The sequence below is a fragment of the Solea solea genome, chromosome 18 (genome assembly GCF_958295425.1).
Source record: "Solea solea chromosome 18, fSolSol10.1, whole genome shotgun sequence".
Classification (NCBI taxonomy): Eukaryota; Metazoa; Chordata; class Actinopteri; order Pleuronectiformes; family Soleidae; genus Solea; species Solea solea.
Window position 1 is genome coordinate 837,315 of NC_081151.1, and position 26,990 is coordinate 864,304.

Here is a 26,990-nt window from a genome sequence, read left to right on the forward strand (position 1 = left end):
AAGTTCAAAGCTTATTTCAGACTGGACCACTTTGACTTCTCAGACGTGCTCCACAGGTTACAGAAAATAATGCATTTGTGTCCCATTCTTCTAAAATGATTATTATTATTCTAAAGCTCATACAAACTTACTCATGAGTAGTATCTTCAATTACCCTAACCCCCAAATAAGTAAGATAAGTAAGAGTGGTTTGATTTCATATTAAAACCACACGACATAGAAGAAGAACACATTGCATTAACATGGAGGAGGCCGACAGGCCGAGGACAGGTGAACGGATCTCAGAGTTATCTGCAACAACTTTGCCCTCGGAAAAGATTACATATATTATTAAAGGCAAACATTCAGTATTTTATGACATTTGAGACCCTTTCATAAGTTTACTAAAAAAGAAGTGACCCAGCCCTCGAGACGACCTCGAGACGACCTCGAGACGACCTCGCCACTTCATCTGGACACATGTTTGGTCGTAGGCGGATAATGATCCGACATTAACTCGACCGATAACTGAGGAAACCTTTCATTTACTTATTTATTATACATGCAGTATGTGTGTGCATCGTTACGCAGGTGTTACCAGGACCACAGTTCCTCTGTTACTGTGAGGCACTCTGTGATGTTTTGTCTTTATGTTTGGAAACAGTCTCACGTGATATATACATATATATATATATATATATATATATATATATATATATATATCAGCTGTCCTTTAAAGGTTACAACCACAACCGTGTCCGAACTTCAGCGAGCACCTAATGAAGCCTCTGTACATCCACTTAACGCTCCATCAGATCAAGGAGGCGTCGCCTGCGTGCTCAGAGAATATAAACCTTGAACATGTGATGACATTTGTCGTCGTGTTGTTGATGTGACATTTTTCAGTGTGCAGTGAGATGGGAACCATGTTGCCCGCAGTAACCTTTTCTTTCAACGTTCTTCTCATACTGACATTTTAACGGCTCTTGAGTTAATGTTATGGGGCGGGGTTACCTCTTTTACTGAAATCATGTGCGACGACACACTGGAGGATAATTGGCCAGATTTCAGGTTAGCAGACACGATCTTTAATGCATCAAAGTCTTATTAAACATAATAAACTCTAAAACACTCCATAGTATCATTTATGCATTTTGTTCAATCAAAAACCAAAACTGTGGATGTAACTTTAAAGCCTTTGCACATCACATCCTGTTTCTGGCACAATTTACTCGCACTTTATATTATAGATAGTCTTTTCAAACCTGTGTGCAGCCATCAAGGACATGAATGAATGCAGGTGAAATATTTTTAGATCAAGGTCGACTTTTTCCAGTTTCTCTTCCAACATCTACACATCCAACAAATCTGACGAGCTGATATTTAATAAAATAATATTAAAATAAGCAAACGCTCACACAGCTGAAAGTCTCTCTTTTCGTCTGTTCTGAAGCTGTCCTCTCTTCTTCAGTATTAACTGTATCCAGGTATTCTTTTCTTTTTATTGAGTAAAACTGAGCAGCAGCAGCAGCTCATTATTGCCGGACGCTGGCGCCTCATTTTCCTGCTGTATATCGTCTGTTAGCTTAATTGTGTCAAAGTTCTCCTCTAAATTCAAACTTTGTGCCATTTATTCTCGTCACTGTTGACGTACAAAGACTTTTATTCTTCTCTTTTGTCCTTTTACAGTGAAATATGCAATAATTACTCAAATAAAAAGGACTCCACAGGTAATAACTGCAAAACCAATGATTTAATTATATTAACACTCAAATGAATGAGTCATGAAATACTTTCAAAGGGTGATTATGTGCAACAGTACAAGGCAAAAAGGGCATAAAACAAAGGTCTAACAATCTAATAATATGCAGGCAAATTAATGTAATAAATTAAAAGGGTTTTAATGTCATTAAGATTACAGCACATCAACACTGCTGTAGAAAATGGGAGAGAAATCTCTGCCATTAAAAACAAAAGAAAACTAAATCAACAAAGATTTCTTTAGCTGAGTTTGCCGCTCTCTAAACGTCGTTAATACCTCATTATTAGTGTCGTGGAACATTCATGTTCTCTCCTGTGGTTCAAGTCTTGGACAGTTTATGGAAACATTTTGGCGTAAAAAGTTATAAATTGAGTTTCCTTTTCTTTCCTCCAGATTGCATTTCCGCAGAGTCTTCGCAGCAAAGTAAACGTAGGTAAATGTAGGCACCGACAACGAGTAAGACAAAGAAATGAAGTAAGAAATGAAGAAAGAGGCGCAGACGGCATTTCCTCAAACAACAAACTTGTTCTTGGTGGTTGAACCGCTTTTGGTAGACGTGTCTGAGTGGGACTGGTAGCCGATGGTCATCTTCATGGGGATCCCCAAGCGCTCCTTGTAAACTCTCCTGAGGAAAAACATCATCATCATCATCATCGTCATCATCACCTGACACTGTGTGACTGACACTGACTCACCCTATGTGTGTCACAGCATCTCGGTTCTCAAAGTCTGACGTCCACACGGCTATTTTATCTCCTTTTGTGCGGATGTTGACGACGGCGCCGCAGACCTCGTCGCTGTAGTCGTCAAACGCCTCGCCCACTAAACACAGGAGCTGATGCACGGGAGACAATAACCTCCATGAGTCACAGCTTCACTTTAAATATAAGTGTCATAAAGAAGGGAAGGCCGCGCACGTCATTAGTGTTGTCAACACTGCTGCTGCTGCTGCTGCTGCTGCTGCTGCTGCTGCTGCTGCTGCTGCGCTCCTTCATCTTCAGGGTCAAATGCTATTTTCTTACAAATTCAAGTTTGTACGTGTTGTAGCAGCATTTCATCGTGACTTTTAAATGTAATGTTGTCTCGATTTCAGCTCAGATATTTTGCCCTTGTAAATATCTGGAGTATGTGAATGTGGTTTATATGGACAGTAATGTCTCAGTGAATCAGTCAGTCTAGTGTTTGGTCCATTAAATGTCAGAAAATGTTGAAAAACGCTGATCTTTGTTTGTCAAACCTTGAAATGACGATGTTTCATTCATCAACCAAAACGATTCAGTTTGAAGGATTTCTTTGTTAAATCACAACATTTATACATATTTGATAATCGAATAATTGTTGCAGCCCTAATCAATACTGCATACTTGCATATGGTTTTTACTCATGATTCATTCTAATTTAATATCATATTCATTGTTTTTTTGGTCTGTCTGTCTGTCTGTCTGTCTGTGTTGGGGGCGGGGACTTTCTGCAAACCAGAGGAAGTGTTTGATTTCAGGTTTTGTCAAACATTAGTAAAGTGACAGTTCTCAACATGTTTTTCAAACTGTCTACAATCCTAATAAAAAAACATGTAGTCAGAACAATTAGTGAAACCTTGTGGCCTCAGTGTTGACGGTACAGTCGGAGCTGTTTGTTCAGTCACAGCCTGCTCCACGTCTGTATCATGGTCAGTGACCTTTAGCACAGGCTGTGTGTGTGTGTGTGTGTGTGTGTGTGGACTGCAGATTTCTGCTGCTCTCATCTGACTGTGCTGTGACCCCCATCAGCCGCTCAGCACAGAGAGACTGTGTTTGGAAAGTTGATGAGAACATTTCATGTGTGGCTTCAGTCAGCTTTTTAAAAAGAGAGCGTTACACGAGGACGCGATGACTCTTATCAGCATTGTGACACGTGTAATGATAGAGGGGCACAACCAGTTACAGCTGCCCTCAGATAATACGTGTTACCTCAAGCCACCAGGAATTATTAATAGAATCCCTTGTTTGAGTAACAGCACTGAACGTGACACACAGCAGCCGCTGCCAAACCTACCGTCTCAAGCCAGAAGCGGTCCAGGTCTGCTCTCCTCTGCTGCTTGTTGAGTGTGATCAGCCAGCGGCCGCCGCGCTTGTTCCTCTCGTCCTCCCACATGGGTTCAATGCCATCCTGCAGCGATGGTTCAAACTGTCAACACACGTCCCAAAAAAAAACCAAACTTCCAAACAGCCTTAAAAGTTCTGTAGGAATTTCTTTGAATCTGATAAGACATTTTTTAGCCAGAATAATAAATAGGTAGAACTTTGTCCAGTTAAGGTTCAATATTTGTTTACAGACCATGTTTCTCCTTTCACATCATTTATCAGGAACATTCTAAATGATTGTTTCTTCTTGCATTGGTATTTTTCTACATGACAGTGGAGTTTGTTGAATTTAAAGTGGTCTATTCACTATTTTCATTGCACACTTCTCCAGCAAAGGGATTATTGTTTACTGTTTATTGTTTACTGGCATCAATTTCATATTTTTCAGGAAAATGATTGTTGTGGTGTAAAGTAACGTCATTTACCCAGTTTTGAAAAAAACATTTATATGAAGAAAAAAGTGGAACGAATTATGAAGAGCGACATTTTCTGTGCAGTGTTTTTTTTATGACTGGATGACGTAGTGAAGTCATAGCTCACAAACCTGTTCACATGAACAACATGAACATCCTCACTGTGATGCTGAATCACTTTTCACTTACACACTTAGACACATTTTCTGCCAGACAATAAAACGTCAACATCTGGTTCTGCAGCTGCGTCAGTAACCGTCGACAGGAGCTGGACCTCAGATTGTAATATTTGATATATGTATATATATTCTCCACTAATATTTCAAATGTAAAATGTGTAAAACTTTAATTGCAAAGGTGCTGATAATCCAAATCCCCTGCTGTGAATACAATTCACTCATTAATCTTCGCCACAGGTGACACAGTTTGGGATTAGCATATAAAGCGCACTGATCAAAGCCTGTGGTTATATTATATTATATTTGATGACTGCTGGATCCATTTATTATTATTATTATTACTCATCTTACAAAATGTATAATTAGTCGTCGCTAATGATTTTTAACTTCTCAGAAAACTTTTCTATCATCACACGCACATAAATGAACTCTTTAATCCTTTAAATAATCTTTAGCTCTGAGCTGAGATAAAGTCAGTCAGGAAGAGAAAACCCTGCTCTCAGTAACGATGCTGCTGTTTTCAACACCATTGTTAAGAGGTTCTCTTCTATTTGAAAGAGCTTTATTTGAATCGGATGTCTTAAAAGAATGAAGCAATTTGATTTTATGAGAAAGCTGCCGATAAAAAACATTTTAATAGGTTTCAATTATTAAACAGATCCCTTGGAAACACAAGTGTGTCACCGCTCAGTAAAATCCTAATAAATAATACATAAATTAGTCATGTAAAGCTTGATACTCAGGGCCATCATTAATCTTATACCTCATGTCCATTCAAGTGTGATTCTCCACTTTAAGTAAAACCTTTGTAGTTATCGTCTCTCAGAGTCGAATCCAGTGAAACGCTGTACAACATACAGGATAGAGACATGCAGAGAAGAGTTTCATTATTAAAACTCCTCACATAATCAGCACAGACGCACTCTTACCTTAAATAGAGAGTAGTCGCAGCCTGACATGAGGTTGCTTGACAGCTGGATGTGATTGTAGAGACTAGAAATGACGAGTGCACAGCTTTAACTTCACAGTGTCATTCATCGCGTGCAGATTTCAATGTCATTTAAAAACCCTGTACAGTTAATGCTCCTTACGCCCAGAAATCTTCAACTGTGTCAAATTTAGAGATGAGTCGCAGGTTGGCCTGCCACGTCTTGCTCTTGTCGTTCTTGAAGAACCACAGAGACCATCTGTGAAAACACATTTGCATAAATGTAATGAGCTCCTAATTAAACACGAGGTAAACACAATGAACCAAAAGCCATTGAGCTGTGGAGCAAGTGAGTGATATATGGATGCACCTGGGTGACACTGACACAGACACAGACACAGACACTGACACTGACACTGACACAGACACTGACACAGACACAGACACAGACACACACTGTTGAGCAAATTGGTCAAATTAATCGTGTGACACAGTCGTAGATGTTCAAATGAACATCAAACTGACTGACTTGTGTCATTCATTTTAGGACACGCGTGTATTTGGATGTTATAATTATACATGTTATGTTATACAGTTCCTTTTATGGACCTTGACGATGTCTTTGGCTTCAAATTCATGCAGATGCAGTAACAACATGGATCTTACAAGTATGTTGTTTCTGTCGTGGTTTATTTGTGTTTCTGAGCCAGGACAAAATCACTTTAAAACCTTTTTATCATCGATATTTTGGTGAAATCAGACTTGAAGCAACAGGTGGAGAATAAAGATTCAATATAATAGAAAATAAAATAAAAGTACCAACATACAGTATACAAGCATATGAGTTTGCTGAACATATACTCACCTATTTAGAAAGTAAACATGTGACGTTTGCATTTTGTATTATTTGGGATTATTATTATTGCCGTCAGTGAACAAAGCAGTCAGTGTTTTTGGTAAACGGTCAGTTTCTGTCTTACTTTCACTTCTTCATCAGAAGGCTCATTCAGCTGTGTAGAGTTCATGAACTTTGCTCAAAGATCAAACAATTGGACGACAGAGAAGTCACCAGCTGATCCAAATGCCACATGTAAACAATGACCATGTGTGTGCTTTGTCTAAAATGGAGAAAAATCTTTGAGCCAAATACCCAACGTTCATGTCATTGACTTTTTCCAACCACACGTGTATGTAAACGACATTTAATTCTTGTAATACTTGTCTACTAACAGTCAGCTGCAATTATAAGCTGATGAAATGACACATGTTTTAAAGGTATTTGACGATGAATTCATCATTCAAGTCGTTTCTACACAAAAATAACTAATCATTTATCTTCTGAGATATGAAACCCAATATTCAGGTTTTAGAGTATTTCAGCATGGGCTTTGAGAAACTGGATGTTATTATTATGATTGTGTTATAATATTATTCACCATTATTTTCTGTGGCAAATAATCAATAAAGAAATAAAATGACTTTCCTTGACTGCACCTAATGGAAATTAAATGAGCAAAGAAAATAAATTGAATAAATATTTTCATTCCAACTCAATGTAACAGTTCAATAATCCTTGGATTGTCAAACCTCTGCGTCGCAGTGAAAACTGGGTTATCATTGCAGTAGGTGATTATTAATGGAATGTCTCTGAACGCTGTAATAAAAGTTACGCAAGCATTTTTTGAAAAAGTAAAGTCTCACTGCCTGACCTGTTCTGGAGGGGGTGTTTGATGTAGGCATCTGGGCTCACGATCTCCTGGCCAGTCTCCTCAGCTCCGTCCTCATCAGGCTGGGGTGGACCTGGGTTAATTTCCTAAAAAACAGTGAGGTACAAAAATCCAGTTTGGCAGGGCAATAATTCAGTAACAACATATATTATGATATAATTGCCTTCTGTGTCAATGTAACACATGTGCAATATCAGTATTTCTGCACTGTGCAAACTTACTTCAGACACAACACAATAATGTTTATGTTCTGTCATTTTCTGGCCACAAAGATGCGTAAAACCATTATTAACTTGTAATCTTCAACTTTCAATCAGGAGCAAAACTCAGTCATTGATTTTTGACGGTTATTGTGATAATTAGGGCTGCAATTGAAGATTGTTTTCATAATCAATATTTTATACTTTATATTTTCTGACATTTTATTGCCAAAGAAGCAGAAAATGTTAATAAGTGTTTACCAAACCTGGAAGTGTTCTCAAGTGATGTTCTCAAATGTCTTGTTTTCTCCACAAATCAATAATTCAGTTTTAAAGATGTATTTGTTATATACACAACGTGTAATGAAAGATATTCAGATTTAAGAAGCTGAAAAATCAGAGAATCTGTTTTAACTATTAAAAAAAACAAAAAAACAAACACTCAAACCAAATAATTGATTTTTAAAATAGTTGACAAGTTGGTATAATCGGCTAATAATCGATTAATGGAATAATTAACGCAGCCCTAGTGATACACGCTGGTAACATATGATTCCATCTAAGTTAGATGGAATCTAACTTAGATGGAACCATCATCTAACTCCTCTGGTTAGATGATCTAACCAGAGGAGTAATTCTGTAGTATCAATACCATAATGAATAACTTGTGGATTAGATAAGTAAAGCCTTTAGCCATGGTCATTATGGTCTAAACGTGTTTGATCAAATAAAACCTGATCTGGACATCTGGTTCATATTTGACTCCAGACCAGTCCAGAGATGCTTACACCACGCAGACTGACACCATTCATTTGTCTGCCACTTTTATTATTACCTACATGTTACAACGTTATCTGTCCGCTATGACACGACTTTAACACGTTTAACAACAAAAGTCGTGTCATTCTTATAATTCGGCACTGATATTACACGACGGTTATTTTTCAATGAGGGCAATAACGAACAAAGTTCGTCTTCAAGCACAGTAACATTAACCTCAGCTACTAAAATAGCTGGTGAAGTCAGGGGGGAGTAGCGTCGACCAGTTTTGACAGTTGATTTGAACCACGACAACACTTCGATATCTTATGTTATATCTAAATTAACCAATAATCGATGTGTCAGGGGAAAATGTTGATCTGATATGTAGTTTAATAACAACGTGGCTTGTTCTATAATGACCGACAGCGTAAAAGTGAACGGCGCGTCGATGAGATATAACGTCAGCCTTAAAGTTGGGACGTTCACACACGCAAACACAGACACAAGCTTCGCTCGTGGCACACTTGAAACTTGAAAGTGGCCAAAACACAACGCATGAAGATAACGACGGTCAACTTTCTATTAGTGGACGAAAGCTGAAGATTGAACACACACTTTAAACCACATTTAACCCGTAAAATAAAACAAGAATTCTCTCCAAATATGTAGTTCCTCAGGGAAAGTGCTCACCGGTTCGGCGGTCGCCATCTTACAAATCTCTGTGAGGAAAGTGTCTGTTGATTGGACCGAACAGTACAACGTGACGCCCCCGCTGCGCGCATGCGCTCTGCGGCGCCACTAGCTGGCTGGCTGATTGTCGGCGACTCCACCCCTCCCTCCTCTCCCTCCTCTCCCTCCCCTGCAGACGAAGGCATGGCGAGCACCGACATCAGGAGGGAGTGTGAGACACAAGACTGCAGCAAGGACGCTAAACTTCAGTGTCCGACATGTATCAAGCTCGGCATTCAAGGCTCATACTTCTGCTCTCAGGTACTTTGCTCTTTGCGTCACTCGCCCGCGTTAAATGTCGCCACGAGCCCCCGATGAAAGCCCCCCCCCCCCTCTCTCTTTTCACGAGGCTGCTAACGCTAAGTGTCAAGCTAGGTAGGCATGTGTGTGTGTGTGTGGCCCGGTAATATTATTTTACATATTTAATACATAATATTAATCATGTATTAGCTGAACGTAAACAGATGTTTTGTGACCGTGGAACATCAAACAAACAGCTGCTTATGAATAACGCTGTCGGTGAGTGTTACTGACGCTGTGTCTGTGGAACCGTGGAACCGTGGAACCAGGCCGAGGTGAACGTTAAACTAGCTACCTGTGTGGAAATAAAGAGCCATAAACAGTCAATGAAACCATGGACATCTGTATTCTACTGACGTGAGACACTGACGTGAGACACTGACGTGAGACCGAGTTAATGTTGATGTTTGACTCTCGTCCTACTTTGATACTCGCACATCTGTCACTTTAAAGATGAACTGTTCCAGGTGTCATTAAGACTGTCAGTGTGTAGATGAGCAGGATTTGTTCTTTGAACTAAAGTCTACACATCAGTAGATATATTAGTAAAGTACATCGCACTCTCAGCTGCTTCTGTAGATTTAGTTTTATAAATAGTTGGGTTGTGCTGGGGGAATATTTCAAATGCTCATGGTATTTGCTGTGAATGCACTTTAGGGTAAGCAACTTGACCCCGTCTCTACTTACTTTGTGCTGTTAATTGTCCATTTAAGGAATCTTACAAATAGATATTGAAGTTAACAACAAAGGGCCAAAGTGATAATAATACATACATCAGCATGGTTTCCCTTGACTGTATATTTTAACGCTATAATTCAAAACTGGGTCAAATATAATGCAACTTTATGTCCATTTTGTTCTTCTTTGACAGCTGTTAAGTCAATAGTTCAATGAGATAAACAGTAGGTTGTGCAAATTTAAAAATCCAGGTCACAACAGCAGAGGTATGAAACAAAAAGCACATAAAGAGCTCATTGGCTGTTGACACACGGTCACATGAGGTGACTGCTTCCATCTACTGTTGTAATAATATTTGCTTATTGCACTAATTCAAGGAATGTTGTGATTTTCCAGTGCAGTGACATGTAGTTTCTGTCACATGACCTTTAAAATGTCATCTTTTATTCGTCTGTTTCAATTGCACTTATTCACGTTAACTTTTAAGCGATATGCCATCTTCCCCACCCCTGTCAAGCAAATAATAATATATAATGTTTTTCACAGGATTTTCATATTATTATGCACATGATCATTATACGTTAGTTGAGCAAACCCTGTGAGGTTTTGAATTTGCACGGTTAGGGCGTGTGTCTAAGGTTTGGATGTGTGTTCTCATTTGCAGGAATGTTTCAAAGGGAGCTGGGCATCTCACAAGTTGCTGCACAAAAAAGCAAGTAGGTATCACCGATCACTGTCAGTTGCTTACTTTGTTGTATTGGTATTGGATCTGCAGCTCTACCCACACATTTTTTGTCCTGATTGTGAGCTGACACCGTGATGCCGAGTGGTTCAGAAAACTAATAATGTGATACTTGTAATGTTTTGTCAGAGGAGGACAAGAACCAGAATGAACCCAAGAACTGTGTGGAGAATGACATGAACACAGACCCATGGCCTGGCTACCGCTACACAGGAAATCTACGCCCTCACTACCCCCTGGTATGGTGTTCTTTTTTCTCCATTTGTCATAATCAGTGGGGCAAAATTGATCGTCACATTCTTGTCACATTTTTCTTACCACTAACTGTGGTAATGATAAGTAATAACTAGTAATAACTAGAACAACGTTCTGTCAGTTTGCACTCAGACAGACTTTGTGCACGTCATACTAATAATAATAATAATAATGATATGGACGCAGCACTGGGAAAACGATGTTTTAAAATTGAGTCTTTAAGTTTTGTTCGTGTAGTGGCTGATCTTTGTGAATGCTCCATGTAACTGTCTGATCTTTTTGCTCCCTGGTGTAGACTCCTATGAGGCTTGTACCTAGTGACATCCAAAGACCTGACTATGCTGATCATCCCAGAGGTAAATATACTTTGCTGCTTTAAATGCAGGACTATTCTCATCAAACAAAGTTTTTCTTACTTAAAGGCTCATTGTTAGTGATGGTGATGATAATTGTGATACATCATATAATGCAACATCATGAAACTGTGATATTTTAACCCTAGCTTGGTATCTTAAGTGTATATAGTGTTTTTATCAGGAATGCCACTATATACATTTAATCTTGAAGGCTTTTGTATAACTAGATACACTTGTTCTTGTATGTCTCCACTTTGATACAGAGGCCTTTGTCATCAATAGTCAATGATGTCGTTTGAGTTCGTCTGAGTTAACATGTGTCCTATGTCACGGTGTTGGTTTGTTGACGTATGTGAGGGAGAAATGGATCCAGTGGAGTCAGGAGGGACTGGCTGAATGAACATATATATAATGTATGAAAATGCCAGTTCCTGTTTGCGTTACTTTGAATTGTGCTCGACAGATTGATTTTAATCCCTGACGACACAAAATGATGTTGTAAAAACACCCTGCCCCACGTTGTTAAAGAAAGTGAAATAAATTCCTGTATCCATCCCACAAATCCACTCAAAAATATAATGTGTTGTTTTGGGGCAATCCAAATTTGAACCAACATTTACAGAAAATGTTTTACCAGTCTTTTAGGGGCTGTCCACCCCAAAACGAGTCTAGGTGAATCTGCTTAAGTTCTTTAGAAAACGGGTACTAGAGTGTTAAAAACTACCCTTGTGTTTTCTTATTGACAACCAATGCACCACTTTGGGAAAACGATGATGTCATAATCCCATAATAGAGCTTTATTTAAAAGCTTTATACATGTTCACCGTCTTCTTCTCTGGCTTCGGTGTATCTCTGTAGCAGTGCTGCAGCACCACTCACTGGCCTGGCGTATCTACACCAGCCTTTCTAGTCGTTTCAGGGAATTTCCTGTGATGGAGAGATTTCTTGAAATGATGCCTTGTTTTCAGAAAACGTTTTCAAAACGACAAAGAAAAAGATTGTTTACGCTTTACTCTGTTTCCATGTGGATTGGGCTTTAGTCCCCCTGAACAAACATGCCTCTGAAAACATTAGTGAAGATAATCATCAGTTCTTTGTCATGTTAATGTTCTGTTGTCAGTGGGGCTTTGAAATGAGTTGCATAAAATCTGTGATGTGTGGTAATGATGGATAAGAAGAAGCAATCACTGCCACGGCCACCACCCACACTGTACCACATTTATATTGTGTAGAACGTGCTATCACCAGTAACCTCACAATCAATCAGAATTGCCTGTTTACAGATGAGGTGTAGAGAAATGTGAGTATTGGATCACGTAAGCATGCGATCTGTGCATTATGATAAGAAACGGGGGCACATTCAGAGAGTCAACGTGTCCTGTCGTCCTGCACAATGTGGTCAGCCATGCATGTAATGAATGGATACACAAGTGTGCTTGAATATGGGCCAGTACGCCTCGTCTTGTTGGCAAATATCTCTACACGAGCAGAATAGTTTGTGTAAGGTCTTAAATGATGCTCTGTTGCTTATTTTTTTAATTACCAAAAAAGCAAATACATTCAGACACAAACTGTTCTTGTTTTCTTCGAGACAACACAGTTAAAGCCACAAACATTACAGAATATGGTCTTATCATTTACAACCAACATACAGATAAGCACACCATCAGTATAATGTGATTCCCAGTATCATGGTTTTCATAAGAATGATTTCATCCAATATTACATTAAAATCCTAATTTTTAAGGCTAATTTCTGGTTAGGAATCATTTCTGTTTATGTAGGTCAGTGTTTCTGCTGGTGACATTTCTTCCAAATCTTAAACTGTAATCCTCACAATATGATGCCGACATTGACTTTGTCACCAAAGAGCTTTGCTGGAGGGAGAAATAAATAGACACGCCTGCAGACACTGCAGTTTTATTATGACCACATTCTTTTGTGCTAATTGTCTGACAGGCATAATTAAAACATGAAATTACGTCTAATTCTCTGGGCAAGCCATTCATTGTGCAACCATGGCAACCGCTACATCCCTGTCATCTGACTGCATAGATCCATACTCGAGTAGTCATGGCTACAGTCTCTTTTCATTCTCTTGTGATGCCTTTTCAGGGACTGAGGCACAATAGTTACGAGGCTGGTGTTTTTTATTCAGCTCGAGTCAAATGTGTGTTTTATCTGACTTGTTTAAAGTCTCCGTAGTTACAAGTAAGTGACCCAGAAGATGTAACATGCACACAGACTGATTCTTCCTCATATTCTGTGTCTTTGTGCAGCTGTATCAGAGCGTGAGTAATTCTAAATGATGGTTGCACTCGCACTGTTGGCTCATGGGTTCCAAAGAAGGGCTGTGTTCGAATTGTACACAGACCTGTCTAAAGTCTGTTGCTAAGCAACTGTTCATGCTCATCCAGCAATCATCTTGTCATGTTAATAAATTATAGATTACTGAATTGTTGATGACTCAGGTCCTTTGACCAACACATATTAAATACTATACCATTTTGCTTTTCAGTCAAGAACACAAAGAAAAGAATCCCTGTTCGTTCTGTGGCTGAATGGGTGTCTAATTAATTGTGGAGCTGAACGCACAGACATGTGAGCCTCCGTTGTTTGGTGTAACAGTCCTGCTCTGCTCCTCTGAGCCCACAGTGTGAATGTCATTAGAGTCTGCTCAGGTGCTGACACTGTAGAGTATTCTCTGCAGGAGCAGCTAGTTACCCATAGTTCCATAGCTCTGCAAGAAGATGTGATGTTTTCTGGGACTCGGGGATTGAAGTGCAAAGAGTGTCATGAAAAAATAATGTATGCAGTGTATGTGCATACTGTACAATAACGAAATCCAGTGACTAAAAGAAAAGGGTTAAAAAGTAAATATTAAAAGCAAGAATTGTATTAATCATTAGAGACGAAGGTTAAATTAAAGATGAATATGAGCCTGTTAAAGGATAAGGATTTAAAGAGACGATGCTGGCATTGCATACCAAGAGCAACTGTAAAGCAGGTGCAGCCCAACACGGCGACTTGGAACCACAGTTCTCATATAAAGTCAGTTCCTCACCCTTGAATTACATTTATGCAGATTTAAAGGAGCTGTATCGAAATTGATGAAATGGCCACGCAGCATTAGCATAACAGCATTTTATTTGGCAAGGCAGCAGAAATGTTGCACGTTCAGCATCAAACTTTGTTCACCAAGAACAGAGTCCATTCATTTCTTTCTCTGTTTCTCTGAACATTGTTCCAAACCTCTCAGTTCTCCAGGATGCTTATGAGCGAGTCCTCATGTCGTCACTTGGATATGAACCATTCATGCTTCTGCTTGCAATTTAACGTGGTTAAGATAATGCATCACAAGTATGTCTGAGCAAAATCAACAGAACCAAGCACTGACCAAGTGTGAACCTTTGAATGTTGTTACCTTCACAACTCACTGGTGTAGTTTTAGACTCTAGAGAGGTTTTCTGAGAGTAGACTCTGCTTCTGCTCTAGAAAGTAGCATTAGTGCATTAGTCTGTCACTGGAGTTTTCTGTTCATCGACAAAATCTTGGGGTACAGAATAGTTCACATACGCCGTGTTTCCATCCAGTGGAATGGTTTGGTTTGGTACAGTAAGGTACGGTACGGTATGTATATCTTTGTGTTTCCATTAGGAATAGTACCAAAATTACCTTTCCATTCTTGCTGCCCTAAAAGGGAAGCTCCACCCATGACAGCTGATTGGGTGACAGAAAAATGTCACATGTCCACAGTCTATTCTCATGCAAAGAAAAAACAGCCACAAACTGAGCAAACTCACCACAGAAAGGTCCCAGACCAGGGATTGAACCCAGCCCCTTCTTTCTGTGAGGCAACAGTGCTAACCACTGTGACACAATGCCACCTTTACCATTCCAAACTGAACCATACCATGATGGAAACGCAGCATCAGTAGAGCCTCCAGGCTTCCTCTGTACCGTCTTTCAAGTGGAATTAAAAATGTATTATTTGACCTGTAGACGCTGCTAGGACTCAGACGCCACAGAAGGTAATTCTTAACAGAAAGGGCAAATACAATGTTTGCCTCATCTCAAACTCAATTATCTTGATAGATATAAAGCGCGTATGTGTTTGAGTTATTGGGTAACTCCAGTTTCTTTAAGCGAAGCGTGTGTGAGCCTCCTCACACTCGGATGACTCATTCACTCGTCACTGTTTCAGGAATAAAGTCTTAAAAAAGGAGAAAATACGTCTGATACGTCATTGATTGGCCCGTGACTGCTGCTCGGTCTGTGCTGTGTATCCGAGTATTGACGTGTGAATGATGCCGGTCCTCTGTCCTCGCTCTCGTCCCACAGGAATGTCTGAGTCGGAGCAGTTCCTGAAGGGGACGTCACAGATCAAGATCCTTTGTCCTGAGGACATTGAAGGCATGAGAGTCGTGAGCACGGTAACGACACTGACGCTCATCGCTGGGATTTTCTAACAGTTGTTTTCCATTTATTGGTTTTTGACATATCAATTGTTTGCAGCTGGCAAGAGAGGTCCTGGACATCGCGGCAATGATGGTGAAGCCAGGGGTCACAACAGAGGAAATCGACCACGCTGTGCATTTGGTACACACACACACACACACACACATTTCATATTTTCATTGAGTAATAACTGACTGACTAGTCCAGGTATCATCATCATCATTAAGAGATTTAAAGGTGTATGTGTGTTGTGTGTACTGCTGAATTCAAGACCCACATTAGTATTTAATGTAGTTTAAACTGTTGTTCACTCTGTGATGGCGTGACTATGACGTCACCAGACTAATGAGCATTACAGCCATTATCTGCTAAACCTCAGCACTCATGAGCCTGGTCTCAGTGAGTCCAGACTGGTGTTCACACACACAAGAACTGCAGCTTCATGGACCTGCTAACATGCTAACTGTAGACTGACTGCTTTAAAGAGTGGAGCAGACAGTGCTGATAAATAATTGAACACGCAAACACGACCCCCCGCTGTGTCACAGAGACTCAGCTTTGTTTAAGTCTTTACTCGATGACAAGTGGAATACAGTCACGCTGTCACGTCTGATCCACGGCCCGCCCACTCAGAAAACACTGTTCACAGGAAGTGTCATCTCACTTGTGTTCTGTCTGCTCAGGCCTGTACAGCGAGGAACTGCTACCCCTCCCCTCTCAACTACTACAACTTTCCCAAATCCTGTTGTACGTCTGTCAATGAAGTCATCTGTCACGGCATCCCAGACAGAAGGCTGCTCCAAGAAGGAGATATCCTCAACGGTAAGTTCACATTTGCTGGTTATTGCATGAGTTTTGGCTCGAGCAGTTTTCGGCTTCACCACGAGGACGAAGCGCTGTCTTCTTCTAGATTTAACTGAGAGCCACTTCACCACCCAAACACTCTTCATCAGTGTTCTAGAGTCACAATGTAGAGCCAAGCATTTCACTGGCAGCAGCTCAGAGCTAAGTGTGGATGGAGGGACATGTTTTATTCAGGAGACGTGATGAAGTGTTTCTCCATGACTAATGGTTGTACCAGCATCCTGAGAATGGTGTCAGCAGGAGTTTGGCCATTTTTAGCCTCTTTTTGAATATTTGTGCTAAGGAGACGTCCTTCGTCTGCCACTCCCCTCAGAGCGTCTGATTGAGCGCGTGCCAGCGACTCATCACTCGCTGCGTGGATGAAAAGATGAATAGTTTCCACTAACCTTCACCAGTGAAGCTGACATGTCATCTGTTGTTTGTATTGTTTGTATAACGCTGTAACTCTGACGTATTAACCACAGTGGACATCACTGTCTACCACAATGGTTTCCATGGCGACCTCAACGAAACGTTCTTCATCGGGGAGGTGGAAGAAGCGGCGAAGAAGCTGGTCCAGACGACATATGAATGCCTTATGCAAGCCATCGACTCTGGTAGGAATTCACTCTTTTTATCCTTTAATTTTATTGTCACAATCTAAACATGTGTTTGACTAGATTTGACCATGGAGACTTTGTAACGAGGCTTCAGCAGTAAATGCATTTTGTATTGGAATAAATTAGAGACATTGAATAGCAGCGGTTATTCAACAAGTGTCTGTGTTGTGAAGTTTCTCCTGAGAGAACTGTCAGTAAGAGAAAGTGTTTTCTCGTCTCTTCACAAGGTCAACACTGACTTTTCAATTCGGGAGAAAATAGAAAGTTGCCTTAAATAGACATAGGTCATTGAAAGTGCTTTAATTTTGAGCAAGAAAGAAGTGAAGTTGATATTTGGGTAAATGTCTTCCTTGTTTGTTATGGCGCCACCTAGTGTTTCATGCCCTGCATTGCTTGACGTACGCGGTTGACATGAGATTGTGTGCAGAAGCGTGTGTTTTACTGTTTCTTCTGTGCTGCCGTCTCCACAGTGAAGCCTGGTATCCGTTACAGAGAGTTAGGTAACATCATCCAGAAGCACGCTCAGGCCAGCGGCTTCTCCGTGGTGCGGAGCTACTGTGGCCACGGCATCCACAGACTTTTCCACACTGCCCCCAACGTGCCACACTATGCCAGTGAGTTTTCAGTCACCTTGAAGTTTCTGAACTTTCTGAACTTTCACCATGTGCCCTTTTAACACCGCGTGGTTTCTGCGTTTATTAATTCACCAGAAAACAAAGCTGTTGGAGTAATGAAGCCCGGCCATGTGTTCACCATCGAGCCCATGATATGTGAAGGTGAGTGAACAATGACGCTACGTTTAGCTCTAATTAGGTTTTGAGCCAATAAATATAAGTGAATTGCTGCGTTGAGTCTGAGCAATGTTGTAAAATAAATGTGTTCATGAGGCCATAAAATATGGAAGAATGAGAACAGAGCACAGTGATACATGACGAGCTGAGGGAACAGGCCTGCTCCTCAATTTATTAGATAATCAAAGTGTTTTTAAATAGTTCATTAAGCTGAATTAATGGGAGAGATTTCTCAAACTAAATAGGATCATTTTATTACTCGTCTTCACTGAAGACAAAGTGCAGACTTCACTATGAATGAACTGGCTGTTGATTATATTGTAACATGCAGCAACAGTCATGTTTTACAACAGGTCATCAGAGGTCACTGTGTTCCACGGCTGCAAATAACCATTATTGTTCATCATTGATTAACCGATCAATCCAGGACTTGTTTGGTCCTTAAATGTCAGAAAATGTTGATGAATGATCAGTTTTTATCAAACCTGGAAATGATGTTGATGCAGTTTTAATGACAGAAGCAATTCACATTTAAGAAGCTGAAAAATCACAAAGCTAATTTAAATGAATGAAAAAACACTCCTGGATTCATCAGTTATCTAAATAGCCCGAGTGTGTTCATGTGCCTTTAAGTCAGAACATAAAACATTAAATGTTGTTTTATGTGAATAAAAATAAGTAAGTATAATTCAGGTCATTCTACATTCGCAGCCACCAAACATTACAAGTTTAAGAAATCCTTCTTTTTATTAATCGTTGTTATTCCAAAACAGTTAGAATGCACGTGGTGGAGTGTGTGTGCGGTTAATGAACTGTGTGTGTGTGTGTGTGTGTGATATTTCAGGTGGCTGGCAGGACGAGACGTGGCCCGACGGCTGGACGGCGGTGACCAGAGACGGGAAGCGCTCGGCTCAGTTTGAACACACTCTGCTGGTGACGGAGACCGGCTGTGAAATCCTCACCCGCCGCCTGGAGGAGAACGGTCGCGCTCATTTCCTGAACCAAATGTAGGCGGAGACACCACGGACTGGACTTTGCTGACACAGACACGCCCAGCACGTCTGGGCCTCACACACACACACACACACACACACACACACACACACACACACACACACACACGTTTCAGACGAGGGGCACCACTCCCAGGGCTCAGTGTAACTGTGGCTCTCATTGTTCTTTGCGTTATTAAATTGTGGTTCCTCAAATGAAATGGAAGTACTTGAATGTGTCTTATATTAAATATGGATTTATCCGTGAACACTTATCTCTTTTGAAGGAATTCTATTTATGATGAGGTCTGGTTTGGCTTTTGTAGTTGCACTTAGCAGTACCATTCTGTGCTTCTTTTCTTTCATCATCTACTAACTGAAGAACTGAGAAGCAGATACAACAGATACAACAGAGACAGAGTTACAGCAGAGTCCAAACTTACAAACCACCAGCACTCAGTAGGATTCTTCATTTGAACACACTCTGGTGGAGATTTAAGCAAACGTATTAAAGTATTTATCAGCGACTGTAACTCCTCCTGTGGACGCCCATAACTATTGAATATTGTGTTTTACGAGAATGAATGAAAGTGGAGTAGTAGAAGTTGTACGTGTATGTTAATAAATGCATAAATCACTCAGATTTTAAGCATCAGGAACGGATACTGTCTTAAATGCATTTTTGAATATGAAGCTAGGACCTATAGGAGATCGTTAGTTTAGCTTTGACTAGTATAAAAATAGTTCACCGGCAAACCTGCGTACTGTGCTTTTACTGAGGTCGATGTGAGACTTGTGCAAAAAACCACATCACAAAACAAACAAAATACAGTCATTTCATGTTTTAGTGCAAAATAGGGCTGCAACAATTATTCAAGTAATTGATCACTAAATGAATTGCCAAATTTGAGTTCAGTAATAATTTCTAATGACCAGCTTTCTGATTGTTTCAGCTTCTTAAAGTGAATCTTTTCTGGTTTATTTGCTCCATATAACAAAGATATTAATCATTAATCAACAGATTCATTGATGAGCTGCAGCCATGTTGTTAAACCTTTATATTTAAGGACCTGAGTTCAGTTTCCTGTTGAATGTTTGGTTTCATGCATGTTAACGAGGGATAATATTAGCTGCTGGATGACGGTGCCGTGTCAGTTGTCACTGTCATGTTCTCCCTCTGACCACGACATCGTAGCTGTGACCGTGTTGAGGACGTGGATCGTAGCTGCTCACAGAGTCCGGGCAGAACCGTCAGTCCAGTGTTGAACGTGTTGGTCTCTCCTCTGTTGTCTTGTTTTTAATAGCCCTGTTGTAGCAAACCCAGCCTTTAAGTGTGGATCTAGAGAAGTTACCTTGATGTGGGGATTAGTTTCCTCTGGTGTGAGCAGATTCCATTCTTTCTACTCTTTCAGATGACTAATGTGATCACAGTCACTCTGCCTTGTTTCTATTTCTTCTACAGGAGTAATAAACGCCTCTTCTGTAGCTTGTTCTGGGTGAGTTTGTCTTTGAGTTGAGTTTCCTACGTCAGCAGAGCTGCTGTGCTTCTGTAAAGACGACGTGACCCTGAAGGTCACACACAGGAGGAAGAATTCACTTTCCAGTGCCTCATTGTAAATTGATGATGGTTGAAGCACAGAACAATAATGACTCAATAAAACGCTGACAGTGTGACTCATAACTAACACAGCACATTATTAAAGTTAAGTAAGTCTTAGTTTTCAACTGTTATTCCAACTTTACAAAGAAACTGCCTGAATTCCCAAAATCCCCCTTCAGTGACATCATCAGCTACGCTTCATTTTCGATGTCATGGGACCTTTTTAAAGAGTAAAGAAATAAATGTTTTGTCTTTGTTTGGTCAGAATATTATTTTTCCAAAAGCCATTCTTAATTTTATTATTATTTCTTATTCTTATTCTTATTCATTCAGTTCTCTACGTCGAGTTCTCATCGAGGAGAAAAAGTAAACTTTTGTTTTCCTTTTATTTTCCTTTTATAGAAAGTGAACTGAGCTGTTGGGGAAACAAACTTTTTGCCTAACTAGGCTTGACATCGCTGAGTGCATGGTGATTCTTTCAACTCAGTTACAGCCTGAGTCAACATTTGTGAAGAGAGAGCGTGAGAGAGAGAGAGAGCGAGCGTTCCCCGAGCTCAGAGACACTTATATTTACAGTGAGAAACTTGTGAACCAAACAGAAGTCTAAAAACAGCCTTGTGCCCAGAATCCTGCCCCTGCCTGGAACAATAATCACAATGTTGTGGAAGTATCGTAACAGGTGAGACTTCATGTGCAGAGTTTTAATCTTTAATTTAAACTTCATCTCACTCAGTGAGTCGTGATCGATGAAACGCCTGAAACACTGTTTGTGCTTCTGTCTTATTATTATTATTCAGTCTCCATCAGAGGGTTTCTGTCAATCTTTGTCCTCCTCATCATGTCCTCTCTGTGTGAGACACATGTGTGTTCATGTGTGTGTGTGTGTGTGTGTGTACTCAAAATAAGTTTCTCACTGCATTCTTCAAAAAAAAAAGACTTTTTTATTCATCTGAGCAGAGCAAACATGGAGTTCCATCATTTTTTTTGTCACTTCTCTGCGTCTAGAAGTGGAGAACGACGCGGATGCTGGAAAACAAAAAAAATGACTTGATTCATTTGTGAATATCACATTTTATACAAAACAAAGCAAAAAAGAAACCGAGAAAATCGTTGTTAATGGAAGAAGGAAACGACCGTCTGACACCGGACCGGAGTCAGACGGACCGGAGTCAGACGGACCGGAGTCAGTCAGTGAGGATAAAGTGGAGATATTTTCTTTTCATAGCACACATACACACACATGTAAAATGAAGTGTCAGTGTCGTGAAGCGCTTCAGTCTGTAAATGTGTTTTTAAAACATGTTGTTTTTAGCACAGCTGTGCGGTGCTTTGTGTAGCATGAAGGTCAAACTACTAAAGACAGAAGTCTTTACAGTGTTTGTGAGTCCTCAGCTTTTATAATCATGTTCAAGGCCAACAGTTTTCACAGAGAGGGACTTTTGTTTGTGCTATAAACTAACAACAGAAAACACAACAAACACAGAAAGAAGCTGCTGTAGATGTTGTGTGAAATCTCACATATAGAATCTTTAAAATGCACCACTGTGTTTGACCGTCAAGGTCTCGCGTCACGTCCCGGCTTTGTCCAACAGAATGGAGCAGAGACAGCAGAGGCATCACAGAGGGACGTGACAGAGCCACACACATTCACACAAACAAACAAACAAACAGCTTATCTGAAATCCAGGCGTACCATTTCCCAGCATGCATCAGCTCAAACCCGTCAGTGATCTTCTCAAAGGGCAAAGTGTGAGTCACAAACTCATCCACTTTGAGCTTCTTGTTCATATACTCGTCCACCAGTTTGGGAACACTGTCCACGCTCTTGTATCCTGAGGGAAGTTAGAAAGCTTCAGTCCTGATGTTTCAACTGGACAATGATTCTGTGTGTGTGTGTCTGCGTATGTGTATGTGTGTGTGTGTGTGTGTGTGTGTGTGTGTGTGTGTGTCTGTGTGTGTCTGTGTGTGTGTGAGAGAGAGCTGGCTCCATAGATAGTGGATGAGATGAATGAATAACCTACAAATCATGCAGAGGAAAATAATAACAATTCACCTTGGCTGCTTTGTTATTGAATGATTGTTGTTATTGATTGATGAAAGTTACAGAGCCATGCTACTCGACATTGTCTCCGCCCATTTCCACTCCTCCTACAACAGCAGCTCACCTGACTCCACTCTGTCCTCGTCAAGCCAGAGTCTATAAATCCCGCCCACTTCCTGTCTTCTACTCATGGGAGAGACACAAGCCACGTGTCGTACACAGACTCACACTGAGGTTTGTGTCAGAGTCAGTGGTTTAAACTGCTTGCAGTTGTGCAGGAGCTGTGTGTGGGAAGTTCTCCAGATCTTTCCCTGAAGCTCTCTAGTCAAATGTCTGGAGAAATTCCCACTGCACTCATGTGAGAACACAGCAACTGTCCAGAGAATTCACAGTGAGTGGGTGAGTGTATCTCGTACAGATCCATGTGTGAAGTGAGCGGTGAATGAAGCTGACAGTGACCCTGGTGTTCCCCTGAGTCTCCGTGTGCACTTACCTCCAAAGGCAGTGCCTCTCCAGGTGCGTCCGGTCACCAGCTGGAAAGGCCGGGTGGTGATCTCCTGTCCGGCTGCTGCCACTCCGATGATGACGCTCGTGCCCCATCCTTTGTGACAGGCCTCCAGTGCTGCTCTCTGTCACCAACACACGACATTGAACCATCACACTGACGCTGAAGCTGATCCTGCTTTAAATCACACTGCTGTCTTTGTTTGGTGTCTCCTCACCATGATCGCCACATTGCCCACACATTCAAAGGAGTAGTCCACGCCTCCATCGGTCATCTCCACCAGGACGTCTTGGATTGCCTTGCTGTGCTCCTTGGGGTTCACCACCTCTGTGGCCCCGAACTCTCGAGCAGTGGGAAACTTGTCGGGGTTCAGATCGACTCCGATGATCCGAGCCGCTCCGGCCGCTTTACAGCCCATGACGGCTGCGAGGCCCAGCGCCCCGAGGCCGAACACGGCACAGGTGGATCCGGCCTCCACCTGCACCACGAGGACCAGGACAGAATCATTAAAACCATCACAGAGACTCTGCTGTGCTCACTGCTCATGTCAGGAGACAAACCACTGATACTTGTTTTCTTTACTTTTCATCCTCCATCATGTTGCTGATATTCTGGGATGTCTCATGGAGAGTTTAGAGAGACAGAAACAAACCTTTCTGTGACAGAAGGAGCGCAGCTAAAGAGAAGGTTCATGGATGTTGTGATGGAGGACATGAGGACAGTTGGAGTAGGACAGGATGGAGACAGATGGTCCACTGTGGTGATCCCTAAACGGTCTTCCCTGAATTCTGCCTCCAGTGTCTTCACAGAACTGTGAACCTGGTCCTGATGTAAACACTGAGGTCATGAAAATCTTCAGTTTCTGCCAAGTGAAAATCTCTTCACCTAGATTTTGCACAGCGGACCTTTTTAAAGAGCCGTGACATCATCAGAGAGCCGTGAAGGTCTGCACAGAATCTCATCAATATTTCACTGAATGTTCATTCAGGAACCAAAGATGAATAATACACACTGACGATCATCTCAACTCAACTTCACCAGAGGAAACTTCTGCAAACTCTGCTCACTTATGTATGCATGCATATTGTTTACTAAAGTATAAATGCTGTATACACATATATCTATCTATATATATGTGTATATATATATATATATATATACTTACACAGTTATGTTCCAGTTCATTCTGTATGCTCTATTTATTGCAGTTATACGACAGGTAAGGTTATAAAAAATAGATGAAATGGGATCCAGTGTTTGAGTGGGAGGAGTTAAGATGCAAATAAAAATGACAGCTGAGATACTAAATAAACAATGACGCATTATAATTGTACATTATTCATTCACTTGTGATTCAGATGATAATGTTTGGAGCCTGGCTGTGATGTGCAGGAAGGAGGCGGGGCTTGCCTTGGCTGTGTTTAGAGCAGCTCCGTAACCCGTGGTGATGCCGCAGCCCAGCAGGCAGACCTTGTCCAGCGGGGCCCTGTCGTCCACTCTGGCCAGAGAGATCTCGGCCACCACAGTGTACTCAGAGAACGTGCTGCAGCCCATGAAGTGGAAGAGGCTCTTGCCTTTGCAGGTGAAACGTGTCGTCCCATCGGGCATCAAACCTTTGCCCTGAGTGAGTCTGGAGAACAAGACACAGATCAAACCGCTCAGAGGTGGAACACGACAGCACAGACGAGCTCTCACTCCAGAATACTGACCTGATCTTCTGGCACAGGTTGGTTTTGGGATTTTTACAGAACTTGCACTCTCCACACTGTGGGACGTATAAAGGAATGACCGCGTCTCCTGCAACACAAGCACACGCGTTTACACAGTTCACTCACGCCTACTACAGCAAGGTCAAGAGCTGTTGGAGATCTGGTTACATCTTCACCATTTTATTGCAGTCAACTATCAGAGGTGGTGCCCGAGACACAGAAGCAGGAAAAACAGAGTTCAGCCTCTAAAGTCTAACATCTATTACCTTACCTAGTTCTTATCTTGTCTTTTTGAGGCGGAAACTAAAGTTTGTGTCAGACAGTAAACTCCCGCTCACGCCCCCCACACCAAAGTCCACACAGAGATAAACATTGTGGTTTTAAGTCACGGCTCGTGGGGAATGCTGTTCCACTGCTGCCTCCGTCCTTTGTTCCCACCACACGAGGCAGCAGAGACAACCATCCTGTGTCCCTGTGAAATTAAAACACTGATTCTCTCTCTGGACTTTGGTGCAGGAGAGTGAGCAGTTTACAGATTTCACTTCCCAGTCCCAAAAGGTGGTGAACGATATCGTAGACTTAAGCAAGCATAGATTCCCTTAGATGAGCCTTTAGTTAAGTTTTTCCTTGAGTCTTTGCTTGCAGTCGTGACGTGACTCTGAAGTATCTCGTATCTTAATGTAAGAGGAGAACCTGGTTTAAACTTGACAACGCCGTCTCCAACGCTCTCCACGAGCCCTGCTCCCTCGTGGCCCAACACCGCGGGGAAAACTCCCTCTGGGTCAGAACCGCTCAGCGTGTACGAGTCAGTGTGACAGATTCCTGTGGCCACAACCTGAAATAAAAGGACTGGGATTTGATCCATGTGGATACACTGTTATCTAAGTTCACTTAGAACTTTGATTAAATCCCTGGCAAAAATATTGAATTGATTATTAATCAATCAATTAAATGAACGTGAATATCTTCTGGTTTCTTTGACAAAGAAATTATGAAAACAAAACAAGACGTTTGAAAACTTGTTTTACATGTAGTATGGATTACTAGATTACATGTAGATTACACATGAAGTATGTGATTACATTATTGTCCAACCAAACGTACCCGGAGGCGAACCTCCCCAGCTCGAGGAGGAGCCACTTCCACCTCCTCCATGCTGAGAGGTTTCCCGGCCTCCCATGCTACTGCAGCTCTGCACTGGATCACCTGAAACACAACAATCCAAACATGTGATCTGTCCTGTGACAGTTAACCCTCGCAGTGCTGCAGTGGAAACAGTGTGATAATCCTTGTTTCTCCACATGTATAAAATCCCACTTGTGAACACAAACACACGACTCTGAACGAGGACTTTGACTTCTAACAGGAAACCAAACTCTTCTTCTCTTCACTCCTTGTTTGTCTTTCAAAGATTGTGAAAGAAAAGAGCAAAAGAGGAAACTCTCAGTCTCTGTAGTGTAAACATATTTGAATCCATTCAAACCTTCACTTACAGACGTTGTTAGTGTGCATGTGAGGAGGAGCGAGCACTCTTACCTTCCCTACAGTCGCCATTGTTGTTTTCAAAAGCAGACCCTCGCTCACAGACTAAGGTTCAAGTAAAGGTCTTATCACAGTGTGGACCAATCACAGACGAGGACTCTGAGTCACTCATTCTCTGCATCTTTTAACTGAGCTTGTTCTTTATTCACTTTTGTGGTATAAATAAATGTGGTGTATGCAGAACTTTGACAGATTATTTTCTCCCCATTACAATGAATATTCATGATTTATCACAATCTGAAAAAATGATTACATGTGAATAAAACATTTAATATATGTTTTATATTTACAGTGTGACAAAATAAGAGATTATATTTCATTTAAAAACAAAGAATTTATACAGTTTTTAGCTGGGATGAATTTACACAACCTACTTCAAGCTCACCTGCAATACCTCAAAGGGCCACCAGTGGGCTGCAGAACACACTCCACTCAGCCTCAGTGTGTTTGACTCATCACAGCGACAGTGAAACCAGCTGCTGACTGACTGACTGTCACTGGTTTAAACTGCAACACGTTCTGAAAACATTTGTTTCAGTTTAAAGTTGAATAAAGTCACAATAATGTCCACAGAGGCAGACAATGTTCAATCATTTCTACATTTCATGACGTCAATGATTATTTATTCATATGTTTATCTGCAACGACTGGAAACTGAGGTTTAATTTACGTTGATATGAAAAGCTGCTGCTGCTGCTGCTGCTGCTGCTGCTGCAGGATCACAGATGACAGATGAGATGAGGATAGAGAGTGCAG

At 41.1% G+C, this 26,990-nt stretch overlaps 3 protein-coding genes across 3 annotated transcripts; 1 reads left to right on the top strand and 2 right to left on the bottom strand.

Moving 5' to 3' along the window:
* Positions 1-1,713: 1,713 nt before the first annotated feature.
* eif4eb (eukaryotic translation initiation factor 4eb) lies at positions 1,714-8,863 on the bottom strand. The gene is made up of 7 exons (XM_058614866.1): positions 8,764-8,863; positions 7,094-7,197; positions 5,548-5,643; positions 5,386-5,449; positions 3,776-3,889; positions 2,437-2,576; positions 1,714-2,366 (listed from the first exon to the last, which is right to left on the bottom strand). The coding sequence occupies exons 1-7, from the start codon at positions 8,779-8,781 to the stop codon at positions 2,252-2,254; spliced, it is 651 nt and encodes a 216-aa protein (XP_058470849.1). The 5' UTR covers positions 8,782-8,863; the 3' UTR covers positions 1,714-2,251.
* A 42-nt stretch (positions 8,864-8,905) lies between these two features.
* metap1 (methionyl aminopeptidase 1) lies at positions 8,906-20,322 on the top strand. Its single transcript, XM_058614864.1, has 11 exons — positions 8,906-9,063; positions 10,445-10,496; positions 10,652-10,761; positions 11,073-11,133; positions 15,475-15,566; positions 15,649-15,732; positions 16,275-16,413; positions 16,920-17,051; positions 17,525-17,668; positions 17,765-17,830; positions 18,690-20,322. The coding sequence occupies exons 1-11, from the start codon at positions 8,947-8,949 to the stop codon at positions 18,854-18,856; spliced, it is 1,164 nt and encodes a 387-aa protein (XP_058470847.1). The 5' UTR covers positions 8,906-8,946; the 3' UTR covers positions 18,857-20,322.
* A 994-nt stretch (positions 20,323-21,316) lies between these two features.
* On the bottom strand, positions 21,317-26,296 carry LOC131444502 (alcohol dehydrogenase class-3 chain L). The gene is made up of 9 exons (XM_058614865.1): positions 26,229-26,296; positions 25,797-25,898; positions 25,386-25,527; positions 24,693-24,780; positions 24,394-24,613; positions 23,201-23,461; positions 22,972-23,107; positions 22,131-22,269; positions 21,317-21,463 (listed from the first exon to the last, which is right to left on the bottom strand). Exons 1-9 carry the CDS (start codon positions 26,244-26,246, stop codon positions 21,439-21,441), a joined length of 1,131 nt encoding a protein of 376 aa, XP_058470848.1. The 5' UTR covers positions 26,247-26,296; the 3' UTR covers positions 21,317-21,438.
* Positions 26,297-26,990: the final 694 nt, after the last annotated feature.